Source organism: Sceloporus occidentalis, unplaced genomic scaffold (genome assembly GCF_023333645.1).
Source record: "Sceloporus occidentalis isolate IW3139 unplaced genomic scaffold, rSceOcc1.0.p SCAF_20, whole genome shotgun sequence".
Lineage (NCBI taxonomy): Eukaryota > Metazoa > Chordata > Lepidosauria > Squamata > Phrynosomatidae > Sceloporus > Sceloporus occidentalis.
Window position 1 is genome coordinate 7,344,471 of NW_028317000.1, and position 23,976 is coordinate 7,368,446.

At 46.9% G+C, this 23,976-nt stretch overlaps 1 protein-coding gene across 1 annotated transcript; it reads right to left on the reverse strand.

The window, feature by feature from the left end:
* Positions 1–580: 580 nt before the first annotated feature.
* SLC27A3 (solute carrier family 27 member 3) lies at positions 581–16,818 on the reverse strand. The gene is made up of 10 exons (XM_089483667.1): positions 16,126–16,818; positions 11,450–11,659; positions 11,013–11,171; positions 10,116–10,240; positions 8,577–8,771; positions 7,464–7,554; positions 7,141–7,339; positions 6,028–6,125; positions 4,763–4,893; positions 581–3,087 (listed from the first exon to the last, which is right to left on the reverse strand). Exons 1-10 carry the CDS (start codon positions 16,610–16,612, stop codon positions 2,911–2,913), a joined length of 1,872 nt encoding a protein of 623 aa, XP_089339793.1. The 5' UTR covers positions 16,613–16,818; the 3' UTR covers positions 581–2,910.
* Positions 16,819–23,976: the final 7,158 nt, after the last annotated feature.

The window sequence follows — 23,976 nt, forward strand, 5'->3', positions numbered from 1 at the left end:
GCTGAAGTCTACGAAAGCTCATGCTGCCAACTTCTTTCTTTCCGTGAGTCTCAAAAGTGCTACAAGATCTCTCTACATAAGTGCTAAAATAACAACAATTCATTCCAAATAATAGAGGAATTGCCAGATTGGTATCCGCCGGGGTTTGCTTCCCATAGATATGAAGTCCCATTAAATACAATGGCAGAGTAAAATAGCATCCCTTTTGTAAAAAGGCAAACTCAAAGTTTGCTTATTGGAATATTTGGAAGGGAATATTTTCAAGCCGTGGAGACTTGAATCCGTGGCCACAGAGCACCAACCGTACTACAGTCGCCTCTCCGTTTTCGCAAACATTAAAACCCCATTGGCTTGAATGGCCGCATGCGCCATGGGTTCGTGCGCCATTTTAAACCCTCCCCGATTACCGGTCCGCAAAGGACCGAGGCCACAGACTCGAAGTCCGTGAAAACGGAGGTACGACTGTGATAACAATAATGACATCGCAAAATCAAATAATTAATTAAAATGCTATTAAAATGTATTTCAAAAGTAAACACACAAACAATCGTGGGAAATGAGAAGAATGGCTCTCCGGTTGGTACAAAAAGGGTCTTTTATTTGATACCATGAGTAGAAAAAGTAAAAAAGGAAATTAAACCAAATGGTCACCCACTGTCAGATTCAAGCTGCCAACTCCTCCAAAGCGGGAGAAAAGAGACCAGACAGAGAAAGACAGACAAAGTGAAGTCAAAGGCTTTTGTGGCCGGTGTCCATAGTTTTCTGTGGGTTTTTCAGGGTGCGTGGCCATGTTCTGGAAGAATTTATTCCTGACGTTTCATCTGCATCTGCGGCTGGCATCTTCAGAGGGTGGTGGCATGGAGGCGTGTGGCGCATATATACCTGCGAGAGCCTTGTATACATACTCCAGATATACTCCACACACTTCCATGCCACCACCCTCTGAAGAAGTCAAACATCAGGAAGAACTTTCTTCCAGAACATGGCCACATCGCCTGAAAAAACTCACAGAAAACTAAAAACAGACAAAAACTGTTCCAGACCCCGCAATGAAAAAATATGGGACTTCAAGTCCTTTGTTCCTAATGGCAGCGCAACATGCATTGAATGCGAGTAGAAGTAGAAACAAAATGATGGACCTGGTACGGTGGTACGTTCGTGTCCATGGGACTGCCATCCATGGATATAATCATCTCAGATGGCAAGCCTTTTATATCCGCTGATGGCAATCCCGTGGATATGAAGGTACCACCATACTACCTCCATCATTTTGGTATCCATTGGGGATGACAGGGCTTGCCATCCGCGGATGTTTAAATCCGCACATGCCAAGACCACACTGTACTAGTTCCATCATTTTGTTTCTACTTCTATCCGCAGCCAATCACTGGAGCTGTGATTTTGGGTCAGGTTTTGGCTAGCGATCCTCCTGATTCTGCTTCAAAACGAAGCAGACGCTTCCAGTCTGAAAGCTTAAATCATGTCACCAACAACCACCAGTTTCAGACATTACAAGAGGACCTTAAGGGAGGCGGCATAAGGACCAAGGCGCAGTTAGTGTTTCCAGCCAAAAAGGGTTATCTTGGGCACCAACATCTGGCCGATATGAAGACATTGGAATTCCCATTGACCTGAACTGCCGCCATCAAAAGGGGGTCGGTGGTGATCTACCCTATCTGAAGTGTCCAGTCTCAAAAAAACATTTTTGATCCATTCCTCAAGGCACGACGGTGATATGAAATGAGTAAAATTTCAACTTTGAGTTCTCCCATTCTTGGCCCCAAAAGCAAATGCAGGCTTTGAATTCATCCAAGAGTCTTTGTTTTTGGATGAACTAGGTGGAGGGCTGGGAACGGCCAAGATGTTTTGATGCCCAAAGCAAAAGATAAGGCTCTGCCCGCCAATGTCGAATATGAACGCAAACTGGACCAGTGGTTGAATTTAACTTCACCGCAGGCAACGGGTTGTCTTCTTCCAATTTCCGTCCTCCGATGGAGACTCCGGGTGGCTCAGAATGAATGGTTGGGGAGCTGCTGCTGCCGCCCCGAAACATCTTCCACCCGAGGCAATGGCTTCGCTCTACCTGATGGTATTGCTGGTCCTGGTGGAAGGACTAAGAAGGACTAAGGAGGGCCACCAAGGCACTGCTGTGAAAAGGGGGTCGGCCCCATCGTTGGGGTGGTGTGTATCACCCCATGGCATGAAGAGACTTTCTAAGTGGACAGTCGTCTAAGGAAGGGGTGGCATGATTCGAAAAAGAGGCACGCTGGTCTCATAAGGCTTGGCACATGGAGGAGACTGGGATCTTCCAGGATGAACTGCTCTCTCCATCCGAGAGAATGGCATCCTGGGATATGGAGAAGTAGACTGTGATCTCCCTGCATGCCATGCTCTCTCCATTCTAGACCATAGCATGCTGGGTCACACAGGAATAAACGGTGATCTCTCAGCATGCACTGCTCCTGCTTTTCTATACCTTGGCATGCTGGGATATGAGACAGGAGATTGTGACCTCCCATCATGCACTGCTCTCTCCATTCTAGAGCATGGCATGTTGGGATGCAGGGGAGTGAACAGTGATGTCCTAGCATGTACTGCTCCTGCAGAGCATGGCATGCTGGGATATAGACCTCCCAGCATGCACTGCTCCTTCCATCCTAGAGCATGGCATGCTGGGATACAGGGGAGTAAACATCTCTCAGGATACACTGGTTCGGCTATTGCAGAGCATGGCATGCTGGGATATAGAATACCCAAGCATGCACTGCTCTTTCCATCCTAGAGCATGGTATGCTGGGATACAGGGGAGTAAACATCTCGTAGCATGCACTGCTCCTGCTATTGTAGGATGCACTGCCCTTTCCATCGTGGAGCATGGGGTGCAGGGACATATATGCATGTAAGTGTGTGTTATAACCGGATCTCTCCAGCATTGATCCCTTCCCAAATTTGGGGAGTCAGAGGCGCGTACGTCTTGGCCGCGTCATCAATGAAGTAGAGCGGGTCCGTGATCCGAGTCGGGTCAAATCCCTCCGCCGCTAAGCGGACCTTCTTCTGTTTAAACGTCTCCGTCACCTCCAGCTGCTCCTAAAAGGAAGGAATGCAGAGGCGTAGCTTGACCAAGTTGCTATAAATTGCTATAAATCCCTTGTTCTTTTGGGCCTTCAAGTCATTTCTGACTTATGGTGACCTTAATAGGGTTTTCTTGGCAAGGTTTGTTCAGAGGGAATTTGCCATGGCCATCCTCTGAGGCTGAGAGTGTGCGGCCTGCGCAACGTCGCCCATGGGTTTCCATGGCCGAGCCAGGATTCGAACCGTGGTCTCCCAGTGACCTAGTCCAGCACTCAAATCACAATAATGTTGGCCCCTCTGTATAAATTCATTGGTTACTCTTAATTCATTAATAACACATCAACCGCAATTTCAGAAAAATCATTATTTGGGTCATTAAGTGGCATCAATGTTATTTCGAATGTTTCAAATTACTTGAATTTTAGCTGATGGCCGTTCTTAGTCATTTTTCAAAATGTGATTCAATGAACCGATCAACCAAACAATTCCGCAACGATTCTCTTAATGGGTAAACGCAAAGAAATTCGTTTCTTTTTTAATCATTTCAATGCCAACGCATTAGTGCTAGTTCTGATATCTTTGGCTGTTTTTAAAGCTCAGAAACAAACAGGAATCTCCCCAAAGCAACTGTTTTCTTCTCGGCCAACCTTCTCAAATCTCTCCTGCCGTGTCAGATCCCATTAACCTTGGTCATATAGACTGGGGATGATGGTGCATGTAATACAACATATTGAGAGGATGCCAGGATAAGCCCCGCTAGGCTTGAGTGCATAGAAGAGGAATGGATCAAATATATCTTGTGGGCCACATTTGGCCTCTGGTAGCAACTTCTGTGCCCCCCAAAGCATCCTACTAGTCACTCAAAGCCCTTCCACCATGCAAAGCAATATTTTAAGGGCTAGATTTTCAAGAATTTCCCATCAAAATGTGCCAAAACACCCCCAGCTCCATGAAGGAAACCCCAAATACCTCTTACTTTCATCTGCCTCCTTCTCCAGAAACCCCAAATATCTCTATTTTCATCTGCATCCTTCTCTAGAAACCCCCAATACCTCTGTTTTCACCTGCATCCTTCTCCAAAACCCCCAAATATCCCTATTTTCATCTGCGTCCTTCTCCAAAACCCCCCAAATATTCCTATTTTCATCTACATCCTTCTCCAAAAACCTCAAATCCGTCTACTTTCAACTGCATCCAGAAACCTCAAACACCTATATTTTCATCTGCATCCTTTTCCAGAAACTCCAAATACTTCTCTATTTTTATCTGCATCCTTCTCCAGAAACTCCAAATATCCCTATTTTCATCTGCGTCCTTCTCCAAAAACCCCAAATATTCCTATTTTCACCTACATCTTTCTCCAAAAAACCCAAATACGTCTATTTTCATCTGCATCCTTCTCCAGAGACCTCAAATACTTCTATTTTCATCTGCATCTTTCTCCAGAGACCCCAAATACCTCTATTTTGATTTGCAACCTTCTCAAAATGGCAACAGGAAGTGGCGCAACATTTCCGTCAGCCATTTTGAGAAGGACAAAGACAGAGATATTTGGAAGAGGGTTTGCTTGGGAGGGAAATTGAGCCCTGGCTGACATGCAGTTGCCTATCCCAGATATAAGACATAACACCCCAAAATTTTGATCCCTTAACCGCCTTATGAACCCCTCCAGAATTGATGGGCGGCGCACCTGAATGCGCAGGAAGCGAGGCCGAGCGTACGGCGGCAGAAGCTCCACTACATGCGTGTAGACTTCTTCTCCATCAAGCTCCTGCCCTGTCTTCAGCACCATGGCAGCCATCCCTGCCCGACCTTCACACCCTGCAGGAATAAAAGTAGGGGGTAAATAACAGCCTCTGAGCATGCGCGAAGTGCATTTCCATTCCTCGGAAACTGCCTTTGTAAGACGCCAGCTGCTGGGTGCATCCATTTCAACCAGCTCAAGGCAACGCTTTCCACGTGGAGCATCTTTCTTTTGAAGTAGCAGTAGCAGCAGTGAAAAATTGTACATATTTTGAGACAATTTTACAACCACAGTGGTCCCTCCACATTCAGTGGGATTAGGGGTGAAGGACCCCTGCGAATGTGGAAAGACTACAAATGAAAAAACATAAGTCTTTTTACCTAAGAGAACACCTGTCTAGGAATCTCCAAGTCCTCCAGTGCAACTTTATCGTCGACATCTGCCAGAAATTGATCACAGATTCATGCTGGAGGACCTACAAATGCCCAGAGAAGCATTTTCTCTAGGAACTTTAGGTTCTCCAACACAACTCTATGGTCAATGTCTGGCAGAGTTGCGCTGGAGAGCTTAGAGAGTCCTAGAATCAAACCCGCGAATAATCAAATCCGCAAAAGTCAAAGCCGCAAATGTGGAGGACCAAATGTATTGTGAAGTCGAAAGCTTTCATGGCTGGCATCCATAGTTTTTTGTGGGTTTTTCAGGCTATGTGGCCATGTTCTAGAAGAGTTTCTTCCTGACGTTTCGCCAGCGTCTGTGGCTGGCATCTTCAGAGAATGCTGGCCTGGAAAATGTTGGGTATATATATATATACTGTGTGAGCTTGGGAATGCAGGAGTGATTTGCATGCCATCAGCAACAGAACAATACACATACAAATCACTCCTGCATTCCCAGGCTCACACAGTGTGTGTGTGTGTGTGTGTGTGTGTGTGTGCGCGCGCGCACACACACACACACACCTTTTTCCAGGCAAGCATTCTCTGAAGATGCCAGTCACAAATGCTGGCGAAATGTCAGAAAGAAACTCTTCTACAACTTTATTGTCTCAGAGACGTTTTCCTCGGAGCTGGTAACTCCTCTACAGGCCTAGATCGACGTCCTGGAATACCAACTGCTAAATCCAATGCCATCTTAATTATAATTTATGTGTCAATAATTAAATGACGCACCTTTCAATACCCCTTATTGACACCCCCATCATTGAAGAGTACCTGGGACCACCACTCCGTAGACGGTGACATCTTGGAGGCTGTCCAAAGCGGCCAAGATCTCTCCCACTTCCGTCGTAGCGACATTTTCACCCTTCCATCTGTTTGCAAAAGAAAAAGGGTTGGACTGATTGGGGAGGACAGAATTTGGTTATAGTCATCTCTCTGTATCCATGGATGATTCTTCATCCACGGAGTCAACCATCCAAGCCTGGAAAATATTAAAACATTATTTATATATATATATTCCAAAAAGCAAAGCTTGATTTTGCCGTTTGATACAAGGGACACCATTTTACGATGCCATTGTACTTAATGGGACTTGAGCATCCATGGATTTTGGTATCCATGGAGGGATCCTGGAACCAGCGGACAGTGACTTTTTGGAAGATCAGAATTCATAGTATCTTCTGGGCCAATTTTCCCAGCATTGTCGTCGTCGTCGTCCCATCTTTTCCCCAATTTCGGACTCAATGTGGCTTCCAACTGATTCTTTAAAACAGCCAACATACACAACACAACATTCACAAAATCTCCTTTGTGAGATTGCACTATCGATCAGAGGAAAGCATTAAAAACGTCAGAAGAGAAAATCAAGAAAGGTACAAATAGGAAAGAGAGTGCAACCAGCAAATAAGTTCTTTTAAGGTTTGTGATGACGGAAGGTGTATTGTTTTGTGCAAACATTTTGTCTGGGTTTGGATGTTGGGACGTAAGTTTATGTGTGCTTTTAATTTCGGAAATTAAATAAAAATTAAAAATGTTTTTTTAAAAAAACACAACACGACAAAAACAACAAACGGAAAATCCAGGACATTGTACGAAGCCCATCCCGCCTAAACAATTCATCCTTGAAGGGTCTCCTCTCTTTATTTGGTGGCCTTTCTCCCTTTCCATGGCACTGTTTACAATAAAGAAACTCCCTAGATGATATTTTAAAAGGAATTCTTGCACCTCCTTGTGGCCAGCTCTTTGGTTCCCTTTATTGAGTAAAGCGAGTGAAGGCAAACTGAAATCTGGGAGCCGCATGTGGTTCTGGGACCCCACCTTTTCAATACCTGAAGCCCCCCCAATGCATGCCCACCAAAACCTCCCAAATTTTTAGGAGAACCCTACCGGAAGGTGTCTCCAATACGATCCCAGAAGCTGACGAAACCTTGGTCATCCTGCACCATCAAATCGCCGGTGTTGAAATAAACGTCGCTGTCCGCAAAGACGCCGCGCAAAAGCTTGGATTCCGACAGCTCGCGGGCGCCGGCGTACCCCAGGAACGGTTTCTGGCGTGTCACAGGGGCGATCAACAGTCCCGGCTCTCCTATCGAAGCGTAAGAAAATCAAGCCACGGTTGATCCGGAAACTTTGAGGTCAGAGATTAGGAAAGGAAGAGGGAAAGGGAAGGTAATTCATAACGTCGGAAAGAGCCCCCATTCCTTATTCACCTGGCTTCACACGTTGGCATCGCCCGGCTTCGTCCCGAATGGGAGACCCCTGAATCAAGTCGTAACGGACCAGCTCAAAGGAACTGAAGAGCTACGGAGAAGAATGATGTCAATCGGAGGCAATGTGGGGCAGTGCTTGGACCATTTGAGATTTCAGATGTGGTAGATGGGCCATTCCCCCCCCCCCAATATTCCAAAGACTGATACCCAATTTGTGCCAAGTTATTGTTATGTGGCATCAAGTTGACTCCAACTAATAATAATAATATTTATTTATACCCCGCCTCTCCAATGAGACCGAAGCAGCTAACATTAAAAACATTAAAAATACATTAAATTCAATGTCCCAGAACCCCACCCACCCACCATAACTAATAAATCACAACAGTAAACAATCACAATAAAGTGATACCATAAAGAGTATTAAAACGGCTAAGATTATTCATTGGCTAATGAAGAAGAAAAGCCAATCAATATCATAAAGCTATGCTGCACACATAGCTCAGATCCCATATGACTATCACAAAGCAGGGTGCAGAATATGGAATCATGTGTACTATGGCACAGCATCAAATGCTGTGTCAACGGGGCTGGTAACTTCTAGTAGGGAAACGCATGTGTAGAATTCACATATGGGGCTTACGGTGACCCTATCCTAGGCTTTTCTTGGCATCAAGAATAATTCAGCGGACATGGGCCACTGCCTTCTTCTAAGGCTGAGAAAGTATGACTTGCCCAAAGTCAACCAATGGAAATCCATGGCTCATGAGGGATTTGAACTCTGGTCTCCTAGACCCTCAAAACAGTATACCACAATAGCACTCATTTGTGCCCTACTATTATCACATTCACGTGTGTGTGCACAAACCACCTTCAATGGGAATTGTAGTTTTTTGAGACATTCAGCTTTCTCTCTCGGAGAGCTCTGGTGCCCCTTCAATTCCCAGAATTCCAAAGCCATAGCAATTAAAGCGGTGTCAAACTGGATTATTTCTGCAATACGTATTGAGCCTCTAGCAACAACCATTACTGATAGGGTGAAATTCACATTATCCAGACACATTTTATCCCAGGAACAGCTCCAGCTTTTCCTTTATGTCCATCACGTTTCACCTTATAAAGCCAAGAGGCGCGCCCAACAGCTCCCACAGTGCCGGTGTAGTTGAAGAAGCTGACGCTGCCTTCTGTCATACCGTACGTCTCCACGATCCGCACGTCCCCGAAACGGCGCAGGAATTCACGCCAGACGTCCGGCCGCAGTCCACTCCCAACAGCCATGCGCAAACTGTGGTCCCGGTCCCCAGAACTCTGAGATGGAGAGAAACAAGTGTGAGAACTAAAAGAATGTCCCGAGCGGTTTAGCACAGAACATAGAAATGCTCCAGGAGGACCAGTATTCGAATGCAACTCCCATCTAGAGTTGACTCACAGAATCAAATGCTCAATGGCAAGGCAGCAGCCATAATTCAGTGGGTCCACTCCATCTTGGACTAGAAACTGATTTAGGCAAATGGGAGGAAATGCCCAGTCCATGGCCCGTATTCAGCTTCTACCTCTGTGGCCCTTCAAGTCCCCCAGACATTTCTTTGCCACAGTTTTCCTATTGACCCCTCTAACCTGGCCAAAAAAAACCCCTCCATCCTTGGTTTTTAGAGTCCAAAGTTGAGTCTCCCTTATCTGGAAGTCCAAAATACTCCAAAAACCTAATTCATGGATGGCTGAGACAGTGACACTTTTGCTTTCTGATAGTTCATTGTAAGTGGGCCCTTGGTTCCAGGACCTTCCATAGATACCAACATCCATGGATACTCAAGTCCCATTAAATACAATGGCATAGTGAAATAGTGTTCTTTATATAAAATGGCAAAATCAAGGTTTGTCATGGGTATACACACACACACATACACACAAATTTGCATACATGCATACATACATACATACATACACACACTAATGTTTTCAAGCTGTGGATGGTTAAATCCATGGTTAAAAAAATCTGTGCTTATGGAGGGCAGACTGTACCCAAAATTACCTTCAGGCTATGTGTATAAGGTGTAGATGGAACATAAATTAATTTTGGGTTTACACTTGGGTCCCATCTCTGAGATATCCCATTATGTACATATATGCAAATACAGGTATTCCAAAATCCAATTGTCGTTATGATCATCATCATCATCATCTAAGCCCCAAAACACTTCTGGTCCCATGCATTTTGGATAACGGATACTGAACCTGTATTTGGATGTGACCCCCGCCAACAAATACCAGGTGCTACTGGCTATATTTAATTCAATTAAACACAGCCAAAATAAAATACCACACATTCAGGTGGCCACTTGATAAGATAAAATCATGGAATCAGGGAGTTGGAAAAGACCATATGGGCCACCTAGTCCAACCTCGTACCATGCAAAAATATGCAACTAAAGCACTCGTGAAAGATGCCCATCCAACCTCAGTTTCAGATGAAGGAACTGGCCAAACCACCTCTGACTATTCCTTGCCTAAGAAATCCCTATGAAATTCATGGGCCTATGCGGTTTCCATAAGATGAGAGGAGACTCGAAGTCACATTACGCGCATGCTCTTTCCATTTCTACCTTCTGCACAAGTTCGCCAAGGTGATCCCATCTCTCTCCTGACACTTACCGGGGGCTGGTTGACAAGGTATCGGCAGAGTTCACCCAAGTACTGGAAGACAGTCACTCCGTAGCGACGGCAGTCTGGCCAAAACTGGCTGGCAGAGAATTTCTTCTTCAGCACACAGGTGGCCCCTAGTAAGACAACAGAAATCCTGAGACAAACCCAGACCACTTGACTTCACTCCTATTCCCATGCTCTGCTATGGATGCTGGTAGTGGTAATGTTGCTGTTGCTGTTGTTGTGTGCCTCCAAGTCATTTCCCAACTTATGGAGACGCTAAGGGGAACCCTATTGTGATCTCCAGGCATGTTAATATATCTGTCACACAAGAACAAAGGGGTAGTGTGTTTCCTACACACTGCAAAACTGGACAAGCAGCTGGTTTGGCTTAAGTATAGGTTCTTAAGCCAAATAACCTAGACTTAAGCCAAAGAACCTATAGCCAAGATCTTGCCTCTTCAGACATAACTCTGATGATGGAGCTCTGTGATCATAGTTACGTCTGACCGCTATTGCTGTTGCGTGCCTTCAAGTCATTTCTGATTTATGGCGACCCTAAGGCATCTTAGGCACACAACAAAGTCACTTGGATCCCAGAATTTGATGTGGCCGAGAAATGGAGGCTGGAGTGCATGTGAAGTGAAAAAGGAAAACAATGCATTCTTTCTATAAATTCCAATCTGGTCATAGAATCATAGAGTTGGAATGACCACAAGGACCATCCAGTCCAACCCCCTGCCATGCAGGAACTCTCTGTCAAAGCATACCTGACAGATATGGTCTTGCTTCCATAACCTTCTATTTTAGTCTTCCCTCCCTTCACCCCATAGTCTGCCTCTGCACACAAACCAGCCCCCCAAAACCTCCACACTCTTGGGGATCCCACCGCATCCGACGCCTTACCGATGCCGAAAGTGCCGATGACTCCCAGGAGGCTTCCGGACATGTGATAGAGGGGCAGAGAGACGTAGATCACATCCGAACTGGAGGCCCCCACCAAGTTATAGAAACCTAAGCAGAGGATGGTTTTGAGGTGGCTGATGCGAGCTGCTTTGGGAAGTCCTAGGTATGGAGAGAAAGAATACGCACAATTAATTCATCAACCAAAAAACGGGATTTCCGACCGCCCATTGGGAATGATAAGAGACCAAGAAGAATTCCCCACCAAGAGGAATTCCCCACCATATGTCTTTGTTGTATAACATTGTTTGTCTAGTCCCTTTGTATTATATGTAATGTTTATCATCAATAAACTTATTTTTTTAAAGAATTCTCCACCATTTCTTCTTAGAAAATAATAATAATAATAATAATAATAATAATAATAATAATAATACCACCTGTGGTCCCAGAGGTGAAGATGTAAAGAGCGGTATCCATCAGACTTTTGGGAGTAGAGAGTTCAGATGGCACGGGATCCTCAGACGCTTCCTCCAACAGATGATGAAGGCTGGTTATGCCAGGAGAGTAGGGCCCTTTGCCCATCGCCCACACTGCGACGCCCATCTCCTTTAGATCAGGGAGAATGGGATCCACCGCTTCGACAAGGTCTGCAAAAGAGAAGAGAGATGTTGGTGAGGTCCAGGGAAAAATGAAGGAAGGAAGGAAGGAAGGAAGGAATCATAAAGTTCAGAGAGACCCCAAGGGCCATCCAGTCCAACCTAATGCCATGCAGGAATACACAACCAAAGCACACCCGACAGATATCAATCCAGATTCTGCTTCAAGGCCTCCAAAGAAGGAGACCACTACACTTCAAAGAAGCGTCTTCCACTGTCAAACAGCCCTTACTGTTAGGTAGCTCCTCCTAATGTTGAGGTGGAATTTCTTTTCCTGGAGCTTCCATCCATTGTTCCAGGTCCCGTTCTCTGGAGGAGCAGAAAACAAGCTTGCTCCATCCTCCATATGAAATCCCTTCAAATACTTAAACAGGGCTATCATATCACCTCTTAACCTTCTGTTCTCCAGGATAAACAACCCCAGCTCCCTAAGTCGTTCCTCATAGGGCTTCATGGTTTCCAGACCCTTCACCATTTTAGTCTCCCTCCTTTGGACACGCTCTAGTTTCTCAAAATCCTTTTTGAACTGTGGTGCCCAGAACTGGACACAATATTCCAGGTGGGGCCTGGATGCTTTGATTGTGAGTTCCTGCATGGCAGGGAGTTGGAGTCAATGGTCCTTGGGGGTCTCTTCGAACTCTAGAATTCTATGATTCTATGAAACACATGCAGATCCTTTTTTCGGAGTTCTTTGGCGTGCTCCATTAGCAGTCGCACGTTTGCGAGGGTCGCCATAAGTCAAGAAGGACTTGAAGGCCCTCAACACCAACCATGGAACGTATAAGACTGGATGATCCGCAGTGATCTCTCCGAGGCGGACCTTCTCTAACCTTTTCCGCTGGCCAGAGACAGCCTTGGAAGTCAGGGCCATTAGTCACACTTGGGAGCCCTCGGCTGGAGCTCCATCAGAGGCCACCATCGACAGGGCTGACCCAGTTTGATCCCTCTTGTCAGCTTGTCACGAACTGCACCAGCCGTTAATCATCCTCACAATGCTTTCCAGTTCGTTGGGACCTTCCACGGAGGGGGGACACTGCGTTTTCAGGATGTGGGGCATTAATTAACCATTCAAAGCGCCCCAGTTGAGACGCAAGCATCCCTGGGAAAAACAAGCAAGGAAGTCACAGAACTAAAGGTTGCGTGGGAGAGGAGGCCAATGTTTGGCAGCGATGGTGGGACCCCATCTGGAGCGTCAATCTGCTCTGAAAAGTTGCTGCCTTGAGAGGCTCTGCCCACCAAAACGCACGGTGCAGGTCGAGTCTCCCGTATCCGGAATGCCGAAATCCAAAATGCTCCGAAATCCAAAACTTTTTTTCATCGTGATAATGAATAGAATCACAGAGTTGGAAGAGATCCCAAGGGCCATCTAGTCCAACTACTTTATGCCATGCAAGAATACTCAAAGCCCTCCCAGCAGATGGCCATCCAGACTCAGCTTGAAAATCTCCAAAGAAGGAGACTCCACATCTTCCACCGTTGAAAAACTCTCACCGCTAGGAAGTTCTTCCTAACATTGAGATGCAATCTCTTTTCCTGGAGCTTGCATCCATTGCTTCGTGTGCTATTCTCTGGAGCAGCAGAAAACAAGCTTGCTCCCTCCTCAAAATGGCATCCCTTCAAATATTTAAACTTGGGTATCATGTCACCTCTTAAGCATCTCTTCAGGCTAAACATCCCCAGCTCCCTATGCCACTCCTCATAGGGTTTGGTGGCTTCTAGACCTTTCCCCATTTTGGTTGCTCTCCTCTAGATACGCTCCAGCTTGTCTACACCTTTGCTTTCCAATGGTTCATGGTACACAATCTTTGTTTCGTGCACAAAATGATTAAAAATATTGTATAAAATTACCTTCAAAGTACCCACATAAGATGCATATGAAACATAAATGAATTTGGTGTTTAGATTTGGGTCCCATCTCCAAGATTATGTATGTATATGCAAACACAGGTACTCCAAAATCCAAAATAAATCCAAAACAATGTGAAGTCAAAGGCTTTTTTGGCCGGCATCCGTACTTTTTTGTGGGTTTTTTGGGCTCTGTGGCCATGTTCTAGAAGAGTTTATTCCTGACGTTATGCCAGCATCTGTGGCTGGCATCCTCTCTGAAGATGCCAGCCACAGATGCAAGTGAAACGTCAGGAATAAACTCTTCTAGAACATGGCCACAGAGCCCAAAAAAACCCCAAAAAACTAAACCCAAAACACTTCTCGTCCCAAGCATTTCGGATAAGAGAGACCGAACCAGTGAATGTATAAACGCATAGTGCTCTATGAACCACTGGAGGGTGCACACAGAACACGGGAAGATGATGGAGAGATCTGCGTATCTCAAAAGCTGGCACACAAATCTGTACCATTCTTGCCCATAGACATCTTCTTTCTCAGCAAATGCAAGCAACAGGACATTCTCACATACTTATGGCATATGTAAGTCTGTCCCTGGCTTCCATTTCACAAAAAGCATCTGATGTAGTACACTGAAGTCTATGAAAGCTCCTGCTGCCAACTTCTTTCTTTCGGTGAATCTCAAAGGTGCTACAAGATCTCTCCAAAATACTGATATATATATATATATTCAGAAAGGAGGTTTGTGTAGGCTGAAACCCGAGCAAGCAGCCACCACTGGGTTTTGGAAAATGAGATTTTAGGGAAGGGACGAACCTAGGTGGCAATGGGAGTGGAGCACAGGGATGAGTGGCAAATGGGGATCCCCCACTCCCCTTGCTTTCTATGGTGATCTGGATCCAAGGGAAAGAAGGAGAGTGGTGGAGTCATAGAATCATAGAATCGTAGAGTTGGAAGAGACCACTAGGGCCATCCAGTCCAACCCCCTGCCATGCAGGAAATCCAAATCAAAGCATCCCTGACAGATGGCCATCTAGCCTCTGTTTAAAGACCTCTAAGGAAGGAGACTCTACTACACTCTGAAGGAGTTTGTTCCACTGTTGAACAGCCCTTACTGTCAGGAAGTTCCTCCTAATGATGAGCTGGAATCTCTTTTGCTGTCGCTTGCATCCATTGTTCTGGATCCTAGTCTCTGGAGCAGCAGAAAACAAGCTTGCTCCCTCCTTAATATGACATCCCTTCAAATATTTAAACTTTTTGAATTGTGGTGCCCAGAACTGGGGCCTGACCAGCGCAGAATATAGTGGCACTATTACTTCCCTTGATCTAGACACTATACTTTTATTGATGCAGCCTAAAATTGCATTAACCTTTTTAACTGCTGCGTTGCACTGTTGATTCATGTTCAACTTGTGGTCTACTTGGACTCCCAGATCCCTTTCACATGTAGTTTCATTCAACCGGGTGTCGCCCATCCTATATCTATGCATTTCATTTTCTGTCCTAAGTGCAGTACCTTACATTTCTCCCTGTTGCATTTCATTTTGTTAGCTTTGGCCCAGCTTTCTAGTCTATTCAGGTCATTTTGAATTTTGATCCTGTCCTCTGAGTTATTAGTTATTCATCCTAATTTGGTGTCATCTACAAATTTGATAAGTATGGCCCCAATTCTGTCATCCAGGTCATTGATAAAGATGCTGAATAGCACTGGACCCAGGACAGAGCCCTGTGGGACCTCACTGGTCACTTCTCTCCAGGATGAAGAAAAGGAGCCATTGCTGAGCACCCTTTGGCTTCAGCCAGTCATCCAATTACAAATCCATGTAACAGTTACCTTGTCCCCTTCTTTGGAAGTCTTTAAGCAGAGGCTGGATGGCCATCTGTCAATCAGGATGCTTTGACTAAGAGTTCCTGCATGGCAGAATGGGGTTGGACTGGATGGCCCTTGGGGTCTCTCCCAACTCTATGATTCTATGATTGTGAATTCCTGCATGGCAGGGGATGACTGGATGGCCCTTGAGGTGTTTTCCAACTCTAGTATTCTATTATTGTGAGTTCTAGCATGGCAAGGGCTTGGACTGGATGCTCCTCAGGGTACCTTCCCACTCTAGGATTCCTGCATGGCAGGGGATGACTTGATGTCCCTTGGGGGTCCCTTCCAACTCTAGGGTCCTTTGTGTCCCTGCATGGCAGAAGGGTCTTGGACTGGATGGCCCTTGGGGCTTCTTCCAACTCTAGGGTGCTATGACTGTGAGTTCCTGCGTGGCAGGGTCTTGGCCTGGTTGTCCCCTGGGGTCCCTTCCATCTCTAGGATCTTATGATTGTGAGTTCCTGCATGGCAGGGGATGGCTACATACCCTTTGGGCTCCCTTCCGTGTCTATAATTCCAAGACTGTGAATTATAGACACGGAAGGGACCCCAAGGAGTACCTAGCCATCCCCTGTCATGCAGGAACTCAGTCATAAAACACTGGAAGAGATCCCAAGGGCCATCCAGTCCAAGCCCTTGGAGTTCCTGCATGGTAGAAGGCTCTTGGGCTGGCTGTGACTTCCCTCTCAAGGGTCCTATGTCTCCCTGCTCTTGCAAGTCCCATCATCCTGCCTGGACTCACCGTGTGCCACCAGGAGGGCCCTGGCCTGGCAGGCGCGGAGGCAGTGGAGGAGGGCTCCCTTGCGGAGCGCGGTGCCCAGGAAGGCTGGCACCAGGCCCAGCTTGGCGGCCCCGATCCAAGCCCAGAGGAAGGCGGCCTCGTTGCCCAGGAGGAGGGCCACCGTCTGCCCGGGTGGCAGCAGAGGAGGGTGCCCTGCTGCTGGGGCACTGGTGGCCCGGAGGAGGGCATGGGCCAGGCGGTTGCTCTCCTTCTCCGCTTGCCAGTAGGTGAAGCTCTGCTCCTGGGTCCGGAGGAAGACTTGGGTGGCAGGCCTGGAAAGTGCCAAGGGCCCGAAGCGCTGGGCCAGGCTCCGGGCATCGCTGCCCCCCAAGAGACGTCGTTGGCAGCCCCAGGCTCTGAAAAGGAAGGCCACATCGGAGGGCCATCGCCTCCGCAGAGAGAGACCCACCACCAGCAGCAGCAGCAACAGGGAGGATGCCCACCACATCCTGGGCACCGGAGAAAGAAGAGGGCACAGGAGGAGGAAGGCCAGGGGGTGCCCCCCAGCTCCGCCTCTGGAGGAGGGGCAGGGAAGGAGGGGGCCACAAAGGGGCAGGGAGAGGCTGGCACACGATTCCCAAGGAAGAGGGAGAAGAGAAGGAAGGCACAGAGGGGCACAGAGAGAGAGAGAGACTGGCACCCGGCTGCCAAGGATGGTGCTGGTGGGAAGGAGGAGGAGGAGGATGGAGGAATGGGAGGAGGAGGAAGGCCAAGGGAGGGCCCTCAGCTCCGCCTCTGGGAGGAGGGGCAAGGCAAAGGGGGCACAGAGGGCCAGAGAGAGAGACTGGCACGCAGCTGCCAAAGAGGAGGAGGAAGAGGGGGGGTGTTGGTGATGATGATGATGGAGGAAGAGGAGGAGGAAGGCCAGGAGACACCCCCCCCCCCCGAAGCTTTTCTGCAAAGAAGAGGCAAAGAAAAGGGGGCACAGAGGGGCAGGGAGAGACTGGCACACGGCTTCCAAGGAGGAAGAGGAGGAGGATGGAAGAGGAGGAGGAAGGCAAAGGGGTTGCCCCCCCAAGCTTCGCCTCTGCAACGAGGGACAGGGAAAGAGGGGGCACAAAGGGGCAGAGAGAAAGACTGGCACCCGGCTCCCAGGAATTTTGGATGATGATGACGACGATGATGATGATGATGGAAGAGGAGGGAGAGGAAGAAAGCCAAAGCCTGAGGATGATGAAAGAGGAGGAAGGCAAGGGGCCGCCCCCCCCCCAGCTTTGCCTCTGGAAGAAGAGATAAGGGAAAGGGAGCAAGAGGGGGGCACGGAGAGGCTGGCACCCGATTTTCAAGGATGATGATGATGATGATGATGATGATGATGATGATGATGATGATGATGATGATGATGATGATGATGGAGGAAGAGGAGGAAGGCAAGGAGACATCCCTCTAGGAGGACCAGAGAAAAAGAGGGGCACGAGGGGGGTGGGGGCAGAGAAAGCCTGGCACTAGATTTTCAAAGGAAGAGAGGAAGATGGAGGAGGAGGAGGAAGAGGAAGGCAAAAGGATGCCCCCTGAGGATGATTTATGGAGGAGGAGGAGGAAGGCAAAGGAGGGCCAGGGGAATAAAGGGAGCACAGGGTGGCAAAGAGAGACTGGCACCCGAGTGGAGGAGGAGGAAGAGGAGGAAGGCAAAGGGACCCTGATGATGATGATGATGATGATGATGATGATGATGATGATGATGATGATGGAGGAAGAGGAAGAAGAGGATGGCAAAGGGATGCCACCCTGTGGAAGGAGGGCCAGGGAAAAAGTGGATAGAGGAGGATAGGCAGAGAGAGACTGGCATCCAAGGAGGAGGAGGAGGAAGGAGGACCATGAGAAAAGGGGCACAAAGAGCCTGGCAAGGGTGACCAGGCACCTGCTCTTCCTTTTCAGCCTCCCAACTTTTCTTTTCTCTTCCCCCCTCAAATATATGTTTATTACATATCAAATGCCAGTAAGAAAAGCCACATGCATCCCCACAATCGTGGCCACCACCGCAACAGTGGCGAACACAATGCCAACCGCTCCGAGAGCGCTTCGTTCGCTGTGAAGTGGTACAGAAACATAAAAGCCAAGCAATTTTGTAAAACAAAACCGCACACAAAGGTAAACAAGAAGCCAAGTGTGGCAGAGTGGTTTCAGCATCAGACCACAACTCTAGGAGACCGGGCTTCGATGCCCAGCTCAGGCCTGAAACCCATTGGATGGCCTTGGGCGAGTCACACTCTCTCAGCCTCAGGCTGAAGAAGAAAGGCGGCCAAGAAAACCCCAGGATAGGTTCGCCTTTGGGTCGCCATAATGACTTGAAGGCAGGCAACAACCACAACAACCCCAACAACCTAGATTTAGGCCACACATTTGCCTTTCCCAACCTGGCACACTTTACAGGAAGCAGAGTTGATGGGAGTTGTAGTCGACTGCATCCGCAAGTTGCCATATTGGAAAAGGGAGTTATGCTTCTAAAGCCTCGGAAGACTCCCACTTTTGGGGAAAGGGAGGGATATAAATAAATAGAATAGTATATATATATATATACACCCCACTCTCTTCCATGCCAGCATTCTCTGAAGATGCCAGCCACAGATGCTGGCGAAATGTCAGGAATAAACTCTTCCAGAACATGGCCACATAGCCCAAAAAACCCACAAAAATCTATGGATGCCAGCAATGAAAGCCTTCGACATCAATAATAATAATAATAATTCTGCCTCCTCAACTACTCCTGTTTTTTAATCTCTTAGAAATCCAGGTGTTGGGAATCCAGCAGAGATTTAGGACAGCCCTAGCCCAGAGAAATCATTCCCCAAAAGGGTGGGACCCAATGCTACGAAGCTTTGGCCCTCTGGGCTATGGCTTTGCTTTCTTTGTCGGTGTTGGTGTTATGCACCGTAAAGTCCTTTCCAGCTTATGGCAACCCTAAAGCGAACTTATTGTGGGGTTTTCTCAGCAAGCTTTGTTCAGAGGAGTTTGCCTTTGCCTTCCCCTGAGGCGGAGAGCATATGATTTTGCTTTATCTCCTGCCAAAAGGTGGATTTGTCAAGATGGAAAGGAAAATCCTTCCCTTATGCATCCATGACACGGATGCTGCAGGGCAAACAAAAATATCTATCTATCTATCTATCTATCTATCTTTCTTTCTTTCTTTCTTTCTTTCTAACGGTTTTGAGGCCGAAAAGTTCATGGCTCACATTTCGCCAGCATCTGCGGCTGGCATCTTCAGAGAATGCTGGCATGGAAGAGAGCAGGTTTATTCCTGAAACATCAGGAATAAATTCTTCTAAAACATGGCCTTATAGCCCAAAAAACTCACACACAAAAAAATATGGATGCCAGCCATGAAAGCCTTTGACTTCACATATCTATCCATCCATCATCTATCTATCCATCCACCACCTATCCATCCATCCATTCATCCATCCATTATCTATCTATTATTAAAATTCAAATATAGTAAGTTGTTGTTGTGCCTTCAAGTTATTTCTGACTTTTGGTGAACCTATCATGAGGTTTTCATGGCCAGATTTGGCCAGTGGAGTTTGCCATTGCCTTCCTCTGAGGCTGAGAGCACGTGACTTCGCTTTATCTCCTGCCAAAGGTGGACTTGTCAAGATGGAAAGAAAAAATCCTTAGCTTCCCGTTCTTATGCTGTATGGCCAACATGGCTTTTGGGGTTAACTGCCTCTCCGTCGGACCCACGGAGACCCTTTGGATGGGGCATCTCCAGGCCGCCCGTCCTCTATTGCTCTGCCCAACTCTTGCAAATCTGTGGTCTCTTTAAAAGACTCCATCCATCTAGCATGCGGCCTTCCTCTCTTACTACTTCCTTCCACCTTTCCTAGCATTATTGTTTTTCCCAGCGATCCAGGCCTTCTCGTGATGTGTCCAAAGTACGCCAGTCTAAGTTTGGTCATCTTGGCTTCCAGGGAGGCTTCTGGCTTGATCTGCTCTAGGATCCATTTGTTTGTCTTTTGGGATCCTCAGCCCTCTTCTCCAGCATCACATCTCAAATACAGTGGTACCCCGGGATACGAATGCGCCAGGATACGAAATTTCCGGGTTACGAAATAAATTTACTTAAAAAAACTGTTCCGCGTTACGAAAGTTTTTTCGGGTTACAAAAAAACTTTTGGTGCTTTTCGGCGCGATTTCGCACCAAAAAGCGGCTTTCGCTATTAGCGCCTATGGGCATTTCGGCTAGCGAAAGTTTCCGGGTTACGAAAGCGGCGGCGGAACGAATTACTTTCGTAACCCGGGGGACCACTGTATCTTCTTTCTTAACTGTCCAGCTCTCACATCCGTACATAGTGATAGGGAATAGAAAAGCTTGTATGATTCTATCTTTTGTATATCATTGCATTTTAGGATCTTTCTTAGCTCTCTCGTTCTTAATCTTCTTCTCATTTCCTGGCTGCAGTCCCCGTTCCGATCAATATTTGATCCAGGGCACGAGAACTCTTTTACTATTTCTACGTCTTCGTTGTCCAGTTTGAATTTGTGCACGTTCTCCGTGGTCATTATTTTTGTGTTCTTTATGTCTGAGAGTAGGCCTGCCTTTGCGCTTTCTTCTTGGATCATCCTTAGTAGTTGTTCCAGGCCTGTGGTTTTCTGCTAGTGTTACGGAGACATCCGCGCATCTCAGATTGTCGACATTCCTTCCTCCTGTTTTCACTCCACTCTCTTCTGTGTCCAGGTCTGCTTTTCTTATAATACATTCTGCATATAAGGTGAACAGGCAGGGTGACAAGATGCAGCCTTGTCTGACCCCTTTGTCAATTGGGAACCATTCGGTTTCTCTGCATTTTGCTCCGACAGTAGTGTTGTGTCCTGAGTACTGATTCCTCATCTAGACTATCAGATATAGACTAACATGGCTACCCCTGGATAAATAATCTAATGGTTTCTCATGCCTCCCAAATCTATGAACCACCACCAAGTTGATGCTCAGCTGCACCAATTCTTGCTGTCGGTGGGGATTTTTGAGTGTCTACTACAGATTCTCTAGTACAAAAAAAGCTCTTTGCATTCCAAGGCTGTGGCTCAGCCTTTGTTCAACACACTTTTGCCATTTCCAAACTTATCTCTGACCTTTCCTCTACTTTGTCTGCCTTGGGTTTTGGTCCTTTGCCCCTGGGCAGTTCCTTCCATCCAATGACTTGCAGATGCTCAGAGAGGGAGGGAAGCCGGAAACCGACATGGATCGACATTTCCCCTTCTCCTTTTCTCCCCCTCTTTTGTGAGTTGTTGGGGTTTTTTTATGGCACATTCCTTCCTCGGTGGTAGGAGAGGAAGAAATGCCAAAACAGCAGGCAGCCACAGCTCAGGACAAGACGACGCTTGTTGAGATTGTGGGCCGAAGGAGCGCTCTGAAAACTCCGATCGTGCCTTTTCTTGTAATGTTGAAGTTCAAATTTTTAAGTTAAAACTTCTATACCGCAACCTCTTTGGAAGGACGAAACATCGACAGCTGGTTATATATTCTAGGGCAATGCCGCCCAATGTGCTGGTCCATGGACCGGTGCCCATCCGTAAGCCGTTGGCTGCCCATCCTTGGTGAATTTGGAGGAAAGTAAGACAAAATAATGGGCACAAATTCCAGCCTGGCACATTGGAAAAAAACAACAGCCAGTCCCTTTCACCAGATAGCTTTGGAAACACTGTTCTAGGTGTGGAATGGACACCTAATGGACTAGCATACTTAACTAAATGCCATTTTTTAAAAACGTTGTTATGTACCTTTGCGTCATTTGTCATTCTCTGTGGCTCCCACAGAGTTCAAGCATTTTGTTGTTGTATGCCTCCAAGCCATTTCTGACTCATTTCAACCTTAAGCCGAGCTGATCGTGAGGTTTTCTGGACAGCGTTGGTTCAGAGAAGGGTTCGGCCTTTGCTTTCCTCTGAAGTTGATCAGATCACAGAGAATGGCTATCTATCCCAAATTCTCCTTTCCACAGTAACCAACCAGACTCTTCCTCTGTAAAGAGGAAAGTCCCAGGAAGGACCCCCTCTTGGCACTTCTTTCAGATATCTGCCAAATTAGGACATTTGGATTTACTCCATTTAGGTCTACTCCATTTAGGGGAGCCAACATGGCGTAATGGTTTGAGTGTTGGACTAGGAGTCTGGAGACCAGGGTTTGATTCCCGCCTCGGCCATAAAACCCACTGGGTGACCTTAGGCAAGTTACACGCTCTCAGCCTCAGAGGAAGACAGTGGCAAACCTCCTCTCAGCAAATCTTGCCAAGAAACCCCCATGATAGCCTTAGGGTTGCTGTAAGTCAGAAACAACTTGATGGCACAGAACACACACGCACACACACATGGTTTAGGTTGAACACCTAAATGAGGTGAAGGAGAATGAAAACCCAGATAGGATGAACCATCCTTTTGTTGCTGATGTTGTTGAATGACTAGGAGTCGAAAAACTTCACTTACAATTGCAAATCCACCCAGAAATCCACCTGTAGGTCATGACACACATCTATGAAGACTTTTGTGGATGTTTCACAATGAATACTTCACTTAATCAATGGGTTACTCAAACCTATAATGAATGCCCTCACACTTATAATCCCCATCTTATTATCTTCTATTGTTGTTGTTGTTGCTGCTGCTGCTGCTGCTGCTGCTGCATTTCCCCAGTTCAGGATATCCAAGGCAGCTTCCAACAGTTCAAACAAATCTAGTTTAAAAACTGATAACATACCAAAGGCTAAAGAAACAGTTAAACTATATAACACAAATTAAAATTAAAACCAGTTAAAAACACAACACCATTAAAATAACATCAAATAAGAAATCCAGCACATGATGCAAAGCCCGCTTCTCCTAAAAAAAACCAAGGCATTCTCAAAGGCTGGCTGAAATAGAAAGGTCTCCATATGGGTGCAGAAAGATAAGAAAGAGGGTGCTAAAGAGGGAAGGGAATCCCAGAGTCTGGGGGCAGCCACCGAAAAGGACCCGATGCCCACGAGAAGTACATGTGAAGGTGATGGGACAGAGAGAAAGGCATCCCCAAGTGACCTCAAAAAAGGGTCATTTGTAGGCGGATGGCACCTAGCGGAGTGGGTGACATCGCAGAGGAGTGAAGGCAGAATATTGCTTTGTAGTAGTGTACCACCGTAACTCTGGGAAGGACCTGGACCAGCCATGCTGTTGGCACACCGTGGCGAACCTGTGGAGATCTCTCTTGTCACCAAATGGCACCTGGACCCCTTTGGGGCTTGCGAACAAGGCAGGCAGACAAGGCGGGTAGACCAGAACAACTTGGGACACAGACAGTCCCTTCCAGTGCCCCTGTCTGCCAGACATCGGTGCTGGCAAGTAGACTGGAACCTTTCTCTTCCATAGCGGCCCAATCTACTCCTGAGGAATCCTTGGCCTTGCAGATCCAAGCATGGAGATAGTATGAGTTACAGCACCAATCCTAGTGACGCAAACACAGGTTGGTTAATATTGAACAATAAAGGCCTTCAAACATCAGTCCTTCATATATCATTACCCCAACAGCATCTTTCTAAGCCTGTCGTCCTTCTTCACTCTCACACCCACTGTCTCGTTCCTTCTCTTCTCCCTTCTCAAAGGAGGGAGAAGAAAGTAGTCTCCATCACTCCTCAGACTTGAAGATCTGCAAGGGGTCTGAAGCCACCAGAGAAGTGAATAATATCCTCTTTTAAAAACCATCACAGTAGCCCAAACATTTGGAAAGAAATGTAAGTCAAACTGGGATGGAGACTTTCCATTCCAAAATGCTCCCCGCTTCCACCCCCCCGGCACTCTCTGCCGACTCTTGACTTTGCCCCTACCACAAACACAAGACGAAACCAAGTG

What these genes read in the sequence shown, in the direction of transcription:
- SLC27A3 (XM_089483667.1), bottom strand. Translation starts at nt 16,612, where the DNA reads ATGTGGTGGGCATCCTCCCTGTTGCTGCTGCTGCTGGTGGTGGGTCTC. An exon ending in ATGCCAACGTGTGAAGCCAG is followed by an intron (nt 7,340 to 7,463) that starts GTGAATAAGGAA and finishes ACGCTTCGATAG; the next exon opens with GAGAGCCGGGACTGTTGATC. An exon ending in CTACGGAGTGGTGGTCCCAG is followed by an intron (nt 4,894 to 6,027) that starts GTACTCTTCAAT and finishes TTATTCCTGCAG; the next exon opens with GGTGTGAAGGTCGGGCAGGG.